Source organism: Osmerus mordax, chromosome 7 (assembly GCF_038355195.1).
Source record: "Osmerus mordax isolate fOsmMor3 chromosome 7, fOsmMor3.pri, whole genome shotgun sequence".
Taxonomy (NCBI): domain Eukaryota; kingdom Metazoa; phylum Chordata; class Actinopteri; order Osmeriformes; family Osmeridae; genus Osmerus; species Osmerus mordax.
The window spans coordinates 10,419,719-10,435,029 of record NC_090056.1 but is presented as its reverse complement, the minus strand read 5'-3'; the positions used below and the strand labels follow the sequence as shown (position 1 = coordinate 10,435,029).

The window sequence follows — 15,311 nt, the reverse complement described above, 5'->3', positions numbered from 1 at the left end:
GCCAACCATGATGGGCAGTTGTCATGGAAACACAGTTTCTGAGCCATGGAGTCAGATGAAGTCAGATGTAGACTCAGATTCCACAAGAAGGCGTACATGAGGCAGGGCTTTTTTTCATAAGATGTTGGAGGAATTTAAAGATGGGAAGATTCAACAGCAACATCAACAAGCTTCTGTGGAGATCTGTGGAGGTGATATTTATAAATATTTAAACTAATCATTGTGTGTGTATAAGAGAGAAGAGAGGGATGTAAAAAAAATATATATATACAGTATATGGTATTATTATTATCTATTGAAACTAGGAATCAGCCGGTGATGGTGCTGTCCTGATATACTAGGCTCCTAACTGGTTTTAGGCCAGTGATTGATCTGGGCTTGTTTTCCTCAGCCTCTGGCCTGGTGCAGGATTGGAGTAGATCGCTTGGTGAGCGTATCAGTATTCCGCCAGAGATCCAATGGTACAAGGGTTGCTATAGCTACGCTCGAAGGTCATTGTGGCAGAATTCTTGAGGTGTTTGTTTTGCTCCAGCTTGGCAGATATTTCTGCACAGCCGAGCACTGAGGAGGAAGAATCGCATGTCATCCCTTGAGTTCCTATCATTTATCACATGGGCTAAGCCCACAGAAAAGCCCTTTTACAGGGTGAAAAACATGAATATCTTAGCATTGTGATGAAATAACAATCCTGTAAATATAGGATATTGCCTTCACCCTGTAGGAGAATTTACATGTTGGAACAGTGGATAATACGGATTGTTTTCTGAATGGACTTTGACAGTTTTGGGGGAAGCGACACAATAAATATATACCTAACCTTCGGAATGTCAACAGTAGGTTTACTGCAGTACATGTAGCAGTCTCGACATTGTATTTAGTTTGATATAGTTTGCATGCAACCAGACCTTAGTTCCGAGAGAATCTATGACATCAACACATCCAATTAAGTTGGGATCATATCAACGTCTGAGTTGATGTCATGTACAGCAGCAGGTGACTGGGTACAGAAGCCAGCCCTCTTACTGTTTTCATGTGTGTGTATCCCTCTGAGTCACAGCTAGGATTATCCATGTCATAATCCCTCAGTGTAACCATATCCTTAATGCAAGGTGACCTGTGATCAACCTAAGATTACCTTAAGATGGACCTTCACAATGTCTTTATGAAAGTTATAATCACGATAATATTTTAAAGTTAAATCAACACTGTATTGTATTATTGACTGTATAGCACTATATATGATAGTCATTTATTATAATGCACGATAATTCAAATGTTTAAATTTTTTAACAAGCCCAATGATTTCAAACTATGCGGGACATCTCTGTCTGTGGTGAACTAGATGCACAAAGTATGGTTTGATCTATTTAACTATAGTCATGAATGCACACTCATTAGATCATTCACATTCACATATTACTTTGATTAAACATACTACATTCACTTTTTCACCCATTTAGAAAGTAAAACATTAACAGGAAGATTAATTTGCAAAGTGCGTTTTATTTTACGTTGCCTTGATTACATGCCTCTACATTCACAAATAAGCCAGTAACATATAGACTCCAACTGTAAAAGATCAAAGATATTTTGCTTTCGTTTCAGGAAAAAAAAACATCTTACACATCGTTACATTGGACTCTCTGTACATACAGAAACAACTTTTTCTTGGCCTGCCCTCTTCTGCAACTGTCATTAGGTTGAACCAACTGGTTTGTAAAAATACAAAAAGGAAGTTATTTCTGTAGACGATAGCCTTCAGTCGTTTCCCGGGGGAGCAGAAGTCTTCTTTGTGCACGCTGGATCGCGGGGTCCATGAGAGCCCATTTATGCGGGGGCCACGGAGCTGGAGGACACGGAGGAGGCCTCGGTCTTGGAGGCTGTCGTGGACGCTCCCTCCTCTTCCTCGAAGGGGTTCTTTCCGCAGCAAAGGGTGGTGATCATGCAGTGGCGGAACTGCTTGTTCATGCACACGTAGATGAGGGGGTTGTAGAGAGCGGAGCTCTTGGCAAAGAAGGCCGGGGCTGTCATGAAGACAGGGCCAAACTCACTTCCCTGATTGCAGAAGATAAACCAGGCCACGCTGGCATAGGGCACCCAGCACACCAGGTAGGAGATCACCATCAGGACGACCATGCGGGTAACTTCCCTCTCAGCCCTCTGGGTGGTCTCAGACTCCTGCTGGGCAGCAGCTGCCTCCTTGACGGTGCACAGCAGACGGCCATAGCAGAAGGAGATGACAATTAGTGGAATCGTGAAGTGGACAATGAACATGTAGATCACAAAGGACTCGTTGTTGAAGCCGGGGGCACGGGTGTAGTAGTCGATTCCGCATGAGCACTGCATGCCCTCTGGGATGTAGCGGGACCAGCCAAAGAGTGGGGGCACAGCACAGGTAGCGGCCATCACCCAGCTGAATGCAACACCCATGATGGCGTGGTTCTCACCAAAGCGGAAGTTGCTCATAGGCTTGCAGACGACCACCCACCTCTCAATAGCCAGGACAACCAGGGACCACAGAGCAATCTCACCACCAAGGGTAGCACAAAATCCTTCGATGTTGCAGCCAGTCCTACCGAAGACGAAGTAGCCATTCAAGGATGTGTACAACGTGGTGGTGAAGCCACCAATAACCATGAAGAGGTCGGCCACCGCCAGGTTCAGCAGGATGTAGTTTAGGGAGGTCCTCAGTTTCTTGTGCTCGATGGTAACGTACAGGGTCAGGAAGTTGATGGGGAAGCCGGTAAGGATGAGAAAGAACATGTAGCAGGCCAGCATAAAGTATGCTGCCGGGCTGACAAGGTAGTACTGAGGGTATTCATAAGGATTCCTGACAATGCCAGAGGCATTTGACATAGGGACATAGAAAAAGGGTCCCTCCGTGCCGTTCATGGTTGCGGTCTTGCTGTTGCGATCAGCCCTTCGGTGGTGTTGTTTTGTCTGGCTGGACAGGAGAGAGATGGAGAGGCACCTTGCTACAAATGAACTCAGGTGGCCAGGCTCTGGCTTTTAAAGGCATACCTTGGATTAATACTTTCCAAATCCGTCAGCATAAAGAGATTTAGGCCATGGTTAATATGTAATCCAGCCAACAACTGCAATCATAACTGGCCACTCATCAAGATATTAAGGTTACACCTGATCATACCTATGAGAGGCCTACATGATGACTGCTTAGTCTAGAGTGTGATTAGAACTAAGTGACGCTAGTCTAAGTGTTTGAACTGAAGATTTAGGAAAAACTCTACTATTAAAATGGCCCGGCATAATCTTAAACATTTGTGAGTATCTGACAAGTGTTGGGAGAGAGCTGATATTATTAACCTGCTGTTGTCTATTTCCTAATGTTACTATTAAATAAATGCTTTTATATGTCATAATTAACCTAGAATTGCATTGATGATCTGTGCAATATAAGATGTAGAGAAAAGAGCAAGATCTGGAAGATGTGATAGCACTCATCTGTGATGTAATACCTAAAAATATTTTCCACATGGACATGAATTTAGAAAACATACATTGAAAGGTTTGTTTATGTATGACATTCTGAAGAGTTTTTGTTTTTCTGATACATGATTTAAGAGCTGTCTTATAAATTAAAACTACTGTCACCAACTTCAGAATTCCAGTGTCTACTAAATCTATAACAGAGAAACATTATGATTTAGAACAAAAATACAGGGGGAACACTGCGGTGACGTAGGCACATTCCTAACCTTGCAACGCTAAATGTCAAAATGTGTAATCCCTTGCGGTGTGAAAAATATTTGATTGTATTTTAACATGAGTGGCAGTGAATGAGAGCAGGGGACTCGAGGGTTTGTACACTTGTGTGGCAATAAGCAGAGAGCTCAGCACTTTCCTAATGGGTGCTGTATTAAAGGGATTTGGAGCTTATGGATGTGTTACTCTCACAGGCCTGTAATGGGTTTAGAGTTATAGAGGTCTTACTGTAACTGGTGGTCACCCTCACAATCAGAACTGTGAACAATGTTAACGTTTAAGTCAGTTTTTTATACTTAAATAATTTGTTCAATGTCATTGTGCTGACATTTTTTACTTGGACAGTATCAGGCATGCAAACAGGTCAGGGGTAAAAAAGGTGAGAACGATATGGCGGTCCGGGGGTATGGCCCCCCATAAGAAGATTTCTTAAATTTTAAAGTTAAACACATCCAACTAGTGCACTTTGAGAGCAAAATGAAGAGGCTAGATGAATGTAGAAAAACTCTCCCCACTCTGCTCCTGATTGGCTGTGAGGTTTAGACATTAGGAGTGACGATTGGTTCCAGAGCCAGGTGTAAAGTTGCGAAGCATGGGTAAATGTTGGCCAAGGCCAAAAAAAGGTGACCCATTTTGGTTTCAAAAAGGTGAGTCTCACCGAAAGGTAAAAGGAGAAGTTTGCATGCCTGCAGTATGTATTAGGTTACAATACAACATCCTTTCTGCAATCTATGAAAACATGTAACAGGCTAATGCTCTGAAATGCACAGAATGGTCAAGTAAAACAGGGACCAAGAACATCTAAATTACTGAGTTCTCCTCACTTTAGACTTCGTTGTTAGACACTGCTAGGCTAAACTACAATTCCACAGCAAAGTGGTACACAAATGATTTGGATGTAAACCCTGCCCTCTGGTGGGCAAGAACTTATATGACCATCTCTACATTTATTTGTAGAGATTTATTTTCATTCCAAAAATCTAGTTATCTTATCTTGACAGATGTTTTTGTTGTCAAGATCAAGACCTATGCCTACAGCGCTTTATACGAGCAATAACGCGTCAATTCATCGCGCAATTAGGCTGGCCCTCTTGTCTTATGAGGGTTTGACATTATGTTCCACTTTGGACAATAACTCTATTGCAAACTGTGCAATGGGGGGTCGTGACTCGTGAGACATTGTAAGGTAGCAGAGATGTGTAGCCTACATTTAGGGGCTATGAAGATACAACGCACACTGAATTTGGTGTTGCAAAGTAATGTTGATTCAATAGTAGCCTACATCAACAGCGATATAAATAATATTTACACTTTCAAAATACCATACCCAATACCAAATACCCAAGATACCCCAACCAACGTGTGGAATCAGAAAATATGTCTACTAAATACTTAGTGTGGGGGGGGGGGACAGAACTTGCCTGGGGAGGAGAGGGAGGGTGACAACAGAGGACGCAGGCGGTAGCTATATGGAGTGATGAAGATGAATTCGTTTGTACGGTTGGTGAATGATTTCCTGATTCTAAAATATCAGTTACAGCTTGTCATGATTCAGCAGAGGTGAGGATTTAGCCCTTTTCCAGACTTCTGAAATCAGTTCCTTGGATGTGCGCAGTTCTACCCAAAGTGACAGCATTTTCAAACACGTCCAGTTTGATCACCACAATATATTTGGGGAGCGAGACCACGTCCGTGATGTGGTCAAGAAAAAGACAGTCAAGCGTATTGGTAAGTTTAACAGCCTTCTTACTTCAGATGGACTTCGCAAGATAATATTATCATGTTGTGCGCACCACTGACTTTACGAAGCTACAATACGTAGATACTGTGAAAAAGCGGGGTAAAACGAATAATTGACTTATTTTTTACCTACCCTGATTGGGAAACAATTATTTTATGAATTTTATTAAATTCCATTAACCATTATGTATCTATTCTGTTAAAATGATTCCAAAACGATTTTGGATTTAAGACTGCGTCTCTTACAAAGTTATAGTTCTGTCACGCAATCCTTGAGTAGTTTCATTATGTTCATTGACCTGTAGGTACGGTAAGTCAATCAAGAACATTTTCAAATTAACAATTTGTGTACAACATTGTTTCACATGCATTGTGTCTTTATCAAAATTAGGTATTGATGAAATAATTGATTAATTTTTTTTAAACATTTGGACAAAAAGAAGCAGTACAAAATGACAAAAGCAACCTAAAACATTTTTAAACCCTGTATCCCTCTATTAGTATCCACTTAACCCCCCATGTTACCCTTATCCCCACTACCCCATGACTCCTTAGAATGATTGGTAAACTTATTTATCTGTTTGATATCTCAGATGTTCATACTCTCATCCTCCTTCTTCACCTCTTTGTCCTCCCCTTCCGTCTGCAGCTCCTGGATGCAGCACACAGGGGCCAGCCTTGTAGTGTGTGTGGAGACCAGTGTCCAGGATTCGCTTTGCACAGATGGAGGTATGGCTATACGGGACATTTCCAATTTTAATGTTCAGGTCAAGCAACCCACAAAAAGCAACTCTCCATCCTCCTAACAGATGGGATACTCTGAGAGGTTTCAGAAGTACTATGACAGAAGTGTTTACTTGTTTCTATGATGTGAATCATCTGCTAAAACTGTTTGTGGGCGATTGTGCACACAGCTTAGCTGACATGGTTACGCAGTGTCTGTGCAATTGGTACAGTATCACAAGTATCAGTATTACAAAAATCACTGATCACTCAAGTAATTTCCAGAAACTCTACAGTGCTTCCCTAGGAGCCTCCACATCAGTGCTGTTAGTTCACCTGGGAAAACTTGAATGAACACAGTCCACTGTTGACTGCTGCATTATTCTTGCTCGCTTTCAGAAAGGACTTGATGGGGGTCAGTATGAACCCTTAAGGTCAAAGACAGCCCATTTGCAAATCAGGTTTTAAACTTAATGTCAAGTCATGTATGGAATATTGTCTGCTTATGTGGGCCTCTGTATATTGACTGTGTGTATGGTAGTCTGACCTGGTAGCCTACTACAGGCCTGGCGTTGAATTGACATGAATACAACATTAACATTATAGGCTCCTAAGGCTAGTCTGATCAGATAAGACTTGGACTGTCCAGGTGTTTTATGTGTTGTCCTCATGAGGCGTCCCATACTCTGCTGATGCAGTGTGAGAGGACTGTGATTCTGGGGAGATGTGGTCATGCTAAAGCCGTGCTTGAGATGGACTGAAGATGGTCCTGACCTCGAACCTTCAGAACATGGCTTGCACTGAGTGCACACACACACACACACACACACACACACACACACACACACACACACACACAGACAGACAGACAGACAGACATACAGTACTTATTCACACAGCACACCCATTTCTTTTATTAAGCAACTCCGACGTACATGAGAGACCACAGAAAGACTAGCAGTATGAGTAAGCTGTCTTTGTCTTCTAGAGTTAATGTTGTGAACTGCCTTTACTCCCTGGAGATGCAGATGCCTGCTTTACTCGGCAAGCCCAAAGTTACCTTTCACAGGGAAATGACTTAAAACAACACAATCCCTTGGTTACCCCTATAATCCAGTTTTTGTGATGAGAAAACAGAAAACGTTTTGATGAATTCATTTGACATGTTCTCCATCTTGATGTCTATTGTCACATCATTTTTTGGGCACCCACCTGTTTCAGTTGGACTGGCTATCGCTTAAATTCTTCTCTGGATTCTTCTTTACATGCTCTGACACCAGAGACGTCCCTTTTGAGAGGCTCCTTGTATGCTACTCTGAACAGGCTTTAGAGTAAAGGCAGGACCATGTCTGTGCTCCCTAGGGAACATCCAGAGCATAAGAGCCACAGTGTCTGCTCTCTGAATGGACTCTCCTGACTCAGACGCTAGCGGTGCGTGGCGTCTGTGTGTGTCACAGTGCAGTGAATAGAGACAGCTGCCCAGGCTGTTGGTGATGTTGATTGGGGAACAAGATGGGTGTTTTGGTGTCTTCAGGAGGAAAGAAAGAGAGACCTGAAGGAGTGTGTGGAAGGAGGGAGGTGGGATGAAGAGTGCCATGTTGGATCTGAGGTTTAAGTAGAGCAGTCTCGGTGAGAAGACGAGGATGGATGGAAAGAATGATGGAAAGAATGATGATTCTACTAAAGGGACAAGAAGACACAGAATAGGACCGAATTCAACCATGGTGTCCAGACTCCTGGTAGTCTGACCATCTTCAACTGACCTTGTTACTGTGAGTCAGAAGCAGAGTCAAAGAAGTGACCTGTCCTTTCCTTTTGGGATGATATTGCAGTATATTTTACAGGTTATGCGACATACCCGGGTAAATTAAATCCTCATATGACACCCAGCATTGTAGCAACATTGCCAGTAGGTTGCTGCAACATTGTGAATCAGCTGGTGGGTTAACTTACCCGGTTATGTTGCATAACCTGTTTTCTGGAATACCCCCTCTGGAGCAAGTGCTATGTTTTTCATGGCAAGAATATACAGGCCATCATACAGATTATTGTCCATCCAGTATTTGTTCTGTCCATCTCTTCTTATTTTCCTCTACCTTGTGAAGTCCAGGCCTGACATACACAACTGTTCACTTCATTTGCATATTATATTTGCCAGAGGACAAATCAGTGGGCAGAGTGCGGCGCTCTCTCACCCAGCCCACGAGAACTCTCTCGCTGAGTGGCCGGTAACCAGGAAGGAACACTATGACACGGACTTAGAACATTGCACATTCCACACTTCGTCTCTCATGAATGTCAGTTGGTTTGTTGTTGATAAAATTTGGCCCACAATAATGGACGTGTTTAGGCCTATTTCAATCAACTATGCTTGCTTGAAATTGTGACTTTGAGGCTTGAATCTGGTGTCCTAGGGTCCTTAAAAACCTGATATTGATATTATATGATAGTGTGCGTAATATGTTATGCATTAACACAAGATGCAGGGAATAAGGTACCTAGAACAAATATGATTGTGTTTTCTCTTCTGGACATATTGTGTCACTATTTCACACAGCATTTTTTCTCTTCAAGATTTGCATACGCCTGGTCTGGAGCTGGGTATCTGCATAGTCTCACGCCAAGTTCTGTTCTCATAAATGTGCATAGAAGTTTGCGTACGCATGTGCACACTTTATAAATGAATCCCCTGGTGAATATGTACTGTGTCCATCTTGAGGTATGAATCCATGCAATGTATTATCTCCTCCAGCAGACGGTACTATTTGCCTGTGTTGTGAGAGCTGGTTGAACTCCATAAAACTGACACATACAGTAAACATGCACTTACACAAACAAGCACATAAATAAAACACAAAGACAAAAATACTGAAGGGTTCATAGTTGGCCGAAGATTTAAAGGTCTTTAAACTGAGTTTAGGGTTGTTCATTTCAGCCTTATCAATTGAGGCGTCTTTAATTTGGGAAGAATGGCTTTTATTACAATTACCATACATTAAATATTTTGATTAAGAAAGAAATGATGTGCCATATTCTTAATATTCAGACAACAATATATGAAACGTAAAGCAGAGAGGTGTTGAATTTGAGGTGTAATATCCTAATCTTCTTTTGACCCCCTTGTGTGTTGTCCTCCAGAGGGGCGTGTGTGTCTGGAACAATAATCAGAACCACTCAGTCACCTCCAGGTGTGGAGCTAAAGGAGGTCAGACATGTTGTTATGGTTTCATTAGCTCAAGTCTTAGAGTGAGTCACATCATCAGACTATACAGGACCGCTCCTCTCTTCTCCTCTCCTCTCTTCTCTTGTCCTCTCTTGTCCTCTCCTGTTCTGCTCTTCTCTCTTCTCCTCTCTTCTCTTCTCGTCTCTTGTCCTCTCCTGTTCTGCTCTCCTCTCTTCTCCTCTCTTGTCCTCTCCTGTTTTGCTCTCCTCTCTTCTCCTCTCTTCTCCTCTCCTGTTCTGCTCTCCTCTCTTCTCCTCTCTTCTCTTCTCCTCTCGTGTCCTCTCCTGTTCTGCTCTCCTCTCCTCCTCTCTTCTCCTCTCTTCTCTTCTACTCTCTTCTCCTCTCTTCTCCTCTCTTGTCCTCTTCTGTTCTGCTCGCCTCTGCTGTCTTTGGCTTCTTTGCTCCCTTCTCTTCTCCTGCCCTCCCTTTTTTCTCACAAATAAAATTCAGTAGGAGATGGTGTGTTGGTGTGTTGGTGTTTTTGTCAGATTGGCTTCCAGGATATGACTCATTCAGATGAAACAGAAAAGGTGCCCTCATTGGTCTATGGATGGGTTTGGTGGGTATTTGTTCCTATTTCTTGTTTAGTGTGTTTTCTGTTACGTAATCTGTTTGTGTGTGTGTGTGTGTGTGTGTGTGTGTGTGTGTGTGTGTGCAACAGTATGTACTGTACTGTGTAGGGGTGTGTGCTTGTGTGTCTTTTCAAATGTTTATTCATTTGCATCTATAAGTGCTCTGTTGGAGCCAGAGTGGCGCTGCTGTACCTCTCCCTGGCCCGAGGAGGCTTCACACCCAATCACAGGCTGGAAACGAGCACACAGGAAATCCCCTTCTAGATGGGAGGCTGACCCCCCAGCAGGCAGGAGCAGGGGACATCATTCAGACCCTGATCTCCTGTTTCATTTCTCATTCTACTATTTCCTGACACCTTTTTACTTTCCGTGACATTTTTCATTTTTTCACATTGGTTTGTCAATTTCTATTTCTTCTCATCAACTGTAAATCTGAATAGATTTCAAGTGTATCATCTGCTGTACAGTCTACATGTAGGTGATCTACTGATTACTACCTTCATTTTGGTCTTTTCTACATAAGTTGATTTGTGAAGTGGGCCTAGCAGTCACCTTGGTCGTACTTCATTGTATTTGAATTGATTGGTTACCAAGGTGATGGGGCCCTGTACTGTGGGATGATTGCAACCCCAAGGAGTGTGTATAACAATGTCCTCAGTCAAACACTGGCATGCACCCACACATGCACAAGGCACTGTCAAGTCTGCAAGACAGCCAAATGAACTGAGCCAAAATACTAAGTTACAGCCAAGTTTTTTTGCATATGTAGACACCCTACAGTAACAACTATGTCTTCTGTTGCACTGGAGCCCAAGGTAATGGTGAGATTTTAACTGGAGCTTGCTTCTCTTTGTTTTGTGGTTGGGGTTTTGAGAGAGAGAGAGAGAGAGAGAGAGAGAGAGAGAGAGAGAGAGAGAGGGGGGGGGGGGGGGGGGAGAGTTGCTCCAGATGCTGGAGTGGTTGGACCCCTTGCTGTGAACCCAAATGTCACCCCATCACATGCAAGCACACACACACACACACACTGTGCTGTCCTCCCACGCTCTCATCTGCACACTCTCATTCAGAGACAGCATCAAAGCAACACAATTCACCATCCCTCTGTAATCTGTTTTTCATTATATCACATTATTCACATGCTAAGCAGATGCACAGATTTAGGCCTTTTTGGCTCACATATGTAAGATAGTTAACCACAACACTACCGGTAGCCCCAATGTGCTAGCTTTCTTTGGGCTGTTAGCATGGATGTTTACACTTTTTCTCGATTGGTTACACACATTTTCTGAATGCATACCTCATACTCTCAGAACTCTACACACAAATCAAAAAAACACACACACAATGGGCAAAACCCCTCACTTCTCCTGCAAAATTAAACTTAACATTCAAAACAATGTTATTTAATCTCAAAATGGTATTTTGTTTTCAAATGACAAACACAAACCATCATATGAATAGACATTTATAAGAACCATTTGAACACTGATGTGCTCAATGTAAAACACTATGATGAATGGAAAACACTTCTTCTTCATTCATCATAGTGAGTTAGGCCTTTTTTTGTTCAGTGTTACATTTACTACAGACAGTACATACATAAGTGTGTTGTAAAATATTTGAGAATATTGTTTTTATACTCAGAACACAGAAATACACGGTAACAAATATATTTTACATATATGTACACAGTGTACATCCCAACCAACACAAAGTTGCACATACAGCGGTTTACATACAAAACAACAGAATAATTTACTGTATAGTGTATACAGTTACATTATTATTATTTTTCTTTGTATTTGCCGTAATGTTATGGCGTTATTTTCTAGGACCATGTTCATGATTTCAGTTTCCTGTTCAGGAGACAGAAGACGTTCCCGACCACCTTGTGTTGGTAATCTTTCAGTTCTACATTTACATTTAGTCATTTAGCAGACGCTCTTATCCAGAGCGACTTACAGTAAGTACGGGGACATTCCCCCGAGGCAAGTAGGGTGAAGTGCCTTGCCCAAGGACACAATGTCAGTTGACATGACCGGGAATCGAACAGGCAACCTTCGGATTACAAGCCCGATTCCCTCACCGCTCAGCCAACTGACTCCCTTAGTTCTGCCAAACATATAGTAAAATACTGTAAATACTGTGTAGGAATACAAAGTAGGAATACATTTTCCAAATACTTGAAACATACTTTATTTTTACAGTCCTACAGAACAGTCCACAGGCAATACTTTACTACTGTACTCATTGAGTACTGTATTGATATGCAGTAGGCCTACTGCAATTTTGTAGTGAGAGTAGATTTCTTACCTATTCTCATTTCGGAAAGTCCCGATCATGGATGCTACAGTGTACCTGCTCAAATTTGGCTGTATTCTTTGCCCAGCCTCCCTCATTGTTAGACCATGGTTGACTACATGGTCAACCAAAGCGGCTCGGATCTCATCAGAGATTATGGTCCTTGGCCTTCCTCATCCTCGTCCTCCCTGTCCTCCTCCTCTTAATCTCACTCCTCTGCCTCTGTTTCCAATGTTGGCATCCATTGCTCAAAAACATAAAAGGTCACCTGTTGCCCTTTTACAGTTTTTCTCGATTGGTTACACACATTTTCTCAATGCATACCTCATACTCTCAGAACTCTACACACAAATCAAGAAAACACACACACAATGGGCAAAACCCCTCACTTCTCCTGCAAAATTAAACTTTACATTCAAAACAATGTTATTTCTTCTCAAAATGGTATTTTGTCTTCAAATGACACACACAACCCATCATATGAATCGACATTTATAAGAACCATTTGAACACTGATGTGCTCAATGTAAAACACTATCATCATAGTGATTTAGGCCTTTTTTTGTTCAGTGTGTTATAAAATATTGAGAATACTGTTTTTATACTCAGATCACAGAAATACACGGTAACAAATATATTTTACGTATTTTTCCCAGAAAAACAATGTAAGCAGTGTACATCCCAACCAACACAAAGTTGCACATACAGTGCTCTACATACAAAACAACATAATCATTTACTGTATAGTGTACACAGTTACATTATTATTATTTTTCTTTGTATTTGCCGTAATGTTATGGCGTTATTTTCTAGGACCATGTTCATGATTTCAGTTTTTCTGTTCAGGAGACAGAAGATGTTCCCGACCACCTTGTGTTGGTAATCTTTCAGTTCTGCCAAACAAATAGTAAAATACTGTAAATACTGTGTAGGAATACAAAGTAGGAATACATTTCCCAAATACTTGAAACATACTTTATTTGTACAGTCCTACAGAACAGTCCACAGGCAATACTGTACTACTGTACTCATTGAGTACTGTATTGATATGCAGTAGGCCTACTGCAATTTTGTAGTGAGAGTAGATTTCTTACCTATTCTCATTTCGGAAAGTCCGGATGATGGATGCTACAGTGTACCTGCTCAAATTTGGCTGTACTCTTTGCCCAACCTCCTTCATTGTTAGACCATGGTTGACTACATGGTCGACCAAAGCGGCTCGGATCTCATCAGAGATTATGGTCCTTGGCCTTCCTCATCCTCGTCCTCCCCGTCCTCCTCCTCTTACTCTCACTCCTCTGCCTCTGTTTCCAATGTTGGCATCCATTGCTCAAAAACAGAAGAGGTCACTTGTTGCCCTTTTATGCTAAAGCTCTGATTGCTAATTGTAAAACTGTGTGACAGGTGTTTGTCCTTGCGATGAGTCAGAGTGCGTATTTGAATGGCAGTGTGTTCCTTGTGAAAACAAAAGATTTTCTTCATGAAAATTGTGCCAAATGCAGAGAACTGTGTGTAGTGTTTTGAAAAAAGTGTGTTTTAGAACTGCAATTTGAGTGTAAAGCAGGAATTGTGCTTGTAGTTTAGCAGAATTGGTTCATGGGGTTGGTGCATGAGTTACATGTTGTGGTCATTGTGTCTCAAGTACCAGTATTTGTGTGTAAACAATTGAGAAAAAATGTAAATCATTCCCTCCTTCCATGATTCTGACTTCTAGTTATTTTAACAATCAGTGCCCAGGTCATGCACAGTCGAAGTTGTGGACTGAATGTTAAACATAAACTTCAACAAGACTAATTGGATAGAAGCCTGATGACGTCCAAGTGTGTTTGTCTCCTACTGGTGGATGCTCTTTGGGGCTTGTTTGTTTGGTCTCCTTGCTAATTATGCACCTTTGTGTGTTGAGGACCCTAGAACCACTCATACCCCAAGTTATGCTCTATTTTATTTGTAAATCCTATAGTTCTGAGAAAATATGGGTCTTATCAAGGGAATGAGACAATTACTCGGGGAGTGTTTGAAGCTAGTTGGTGTGTGTTTGGTTGTGCTAGTGTAGGTCACCTGGAAGTGAAGCAGAGGATTACATTGTATCCATTCAATGCAGACAGTCTTTAACAACTCTAGGTTCACAAGAAATAAAGCACAGACATTTGGCCATCTTGTGTACTTTGAGATTATCTCCATATAGTAGACGTAGAATGCAGAGGAAGATGGATGGACATACAGACAGTAGCCATCCTGGTGGAGCCCCCCCAGACCTGCCTGGTTTGTTCTGCTCACATGCCAGGAGATGCACAGCAGGGGGTTGGATCACACATCATGGAACAGTTACATGATTTCCAATTAAGACTCTCATTTCTCTAATGAGCTTGAGGACCTGGTGTAGACACCAGTGTCTGTTTAGCAGATGATGGATTGGGCTCTGTGGGGGAAGGGTGGGGAGGGGACCCTTTTGCAGTTAACTCCATCTGTGGCCCTGCTCTTATAGCCCTGAGTTCTCACTGAGAGAGAATGGATGAGAGCTGTGCTATAGATAAAATAGCTAACATGTCATGCTTTTGCATTCACTAGAAAGGGAGGGATAAAAGTATGCATTTAATGAGTTTAATGTGTTACATGAGGTTCTGGAGAAATCTAAGGTCAGACCGTTGTGAATTTCAGACCCAATCTGTGTTGTGATCTAAGTCTATGTATGAGCAGGTAGGAGTCGGTGGGGGCCAGGGCCCCCCATCAGGGCCAGAGGGCTCAGATGAGATTAGCTGTGATGAGAAACCTATGATCAGGTTCTGACCAGCTCACCAGGCAGGGGAAGAGAGGTGCTCTAGCCGCCCGTTAACATGTGAGGAAAGTAGAGACGAGCATTTGCATAAGCACTTGCCTGGTTTCATCTTGGGTGTCGGGTAACTAGTGTTTGGTCATTTGTTCCCTATACGCTTTTTGTGTACGTGTGTTAGAGCCAGTGTAAGGATCTACATCTCCCTGTATCAGATGAAAGACTTTGGAGTAGGAGGAGGACATGTTGATTCATGATC

At 42.1% G+C, this 15,311-nt stretch overlaps 2 protein-coding genes across 3 annotated transcripts in view; one reads left to right on the top strand and one right to left on the bottom strand.

Annotated features, from left to right (window-relative positions):
* Nucleotides 1-1,827: 1,827 nt before the first annotated feature.
* LOC136945443 (rhodopsin) lies at nt 1,828-2,892 on the bottom strand. The gene has a single exon (XM_067239254.1). The coding sequence runs from the start codon at nt 2,890-2,892 to the stop codon at nt 1,828-1,830; it is 1,065 nt and encodes a 354-aa protein (XP_067095355.1).
* Nucleotides 2,893-5,418: 2,526 nt separating this feature from the next.
* LOC136945938 (prickle-like protein 2) overlaps nt 5,419-15,311 on the top strand; it is a 45,574-nt gene continuing 35,681 nt past the window's right edge. Inside the window, exons 1-2 of one of the 2 annotated variants that reach the window (XM_067240073.1) lie at nt 5,419-5,451; nt 6,113-6,192. In XM_067240073.1, the coding sequence (XP_067096174.1) occupies nt 5,419-5,451; nt 6,113-6,192 (113 nt within the window). Of the gene's footprint in view, nt 5,452-6,112; nt 6,193-15,311 lie in introns of those variants that run through there. The other variant, XM_067240074.1, reaches the window with a different exon arrangement.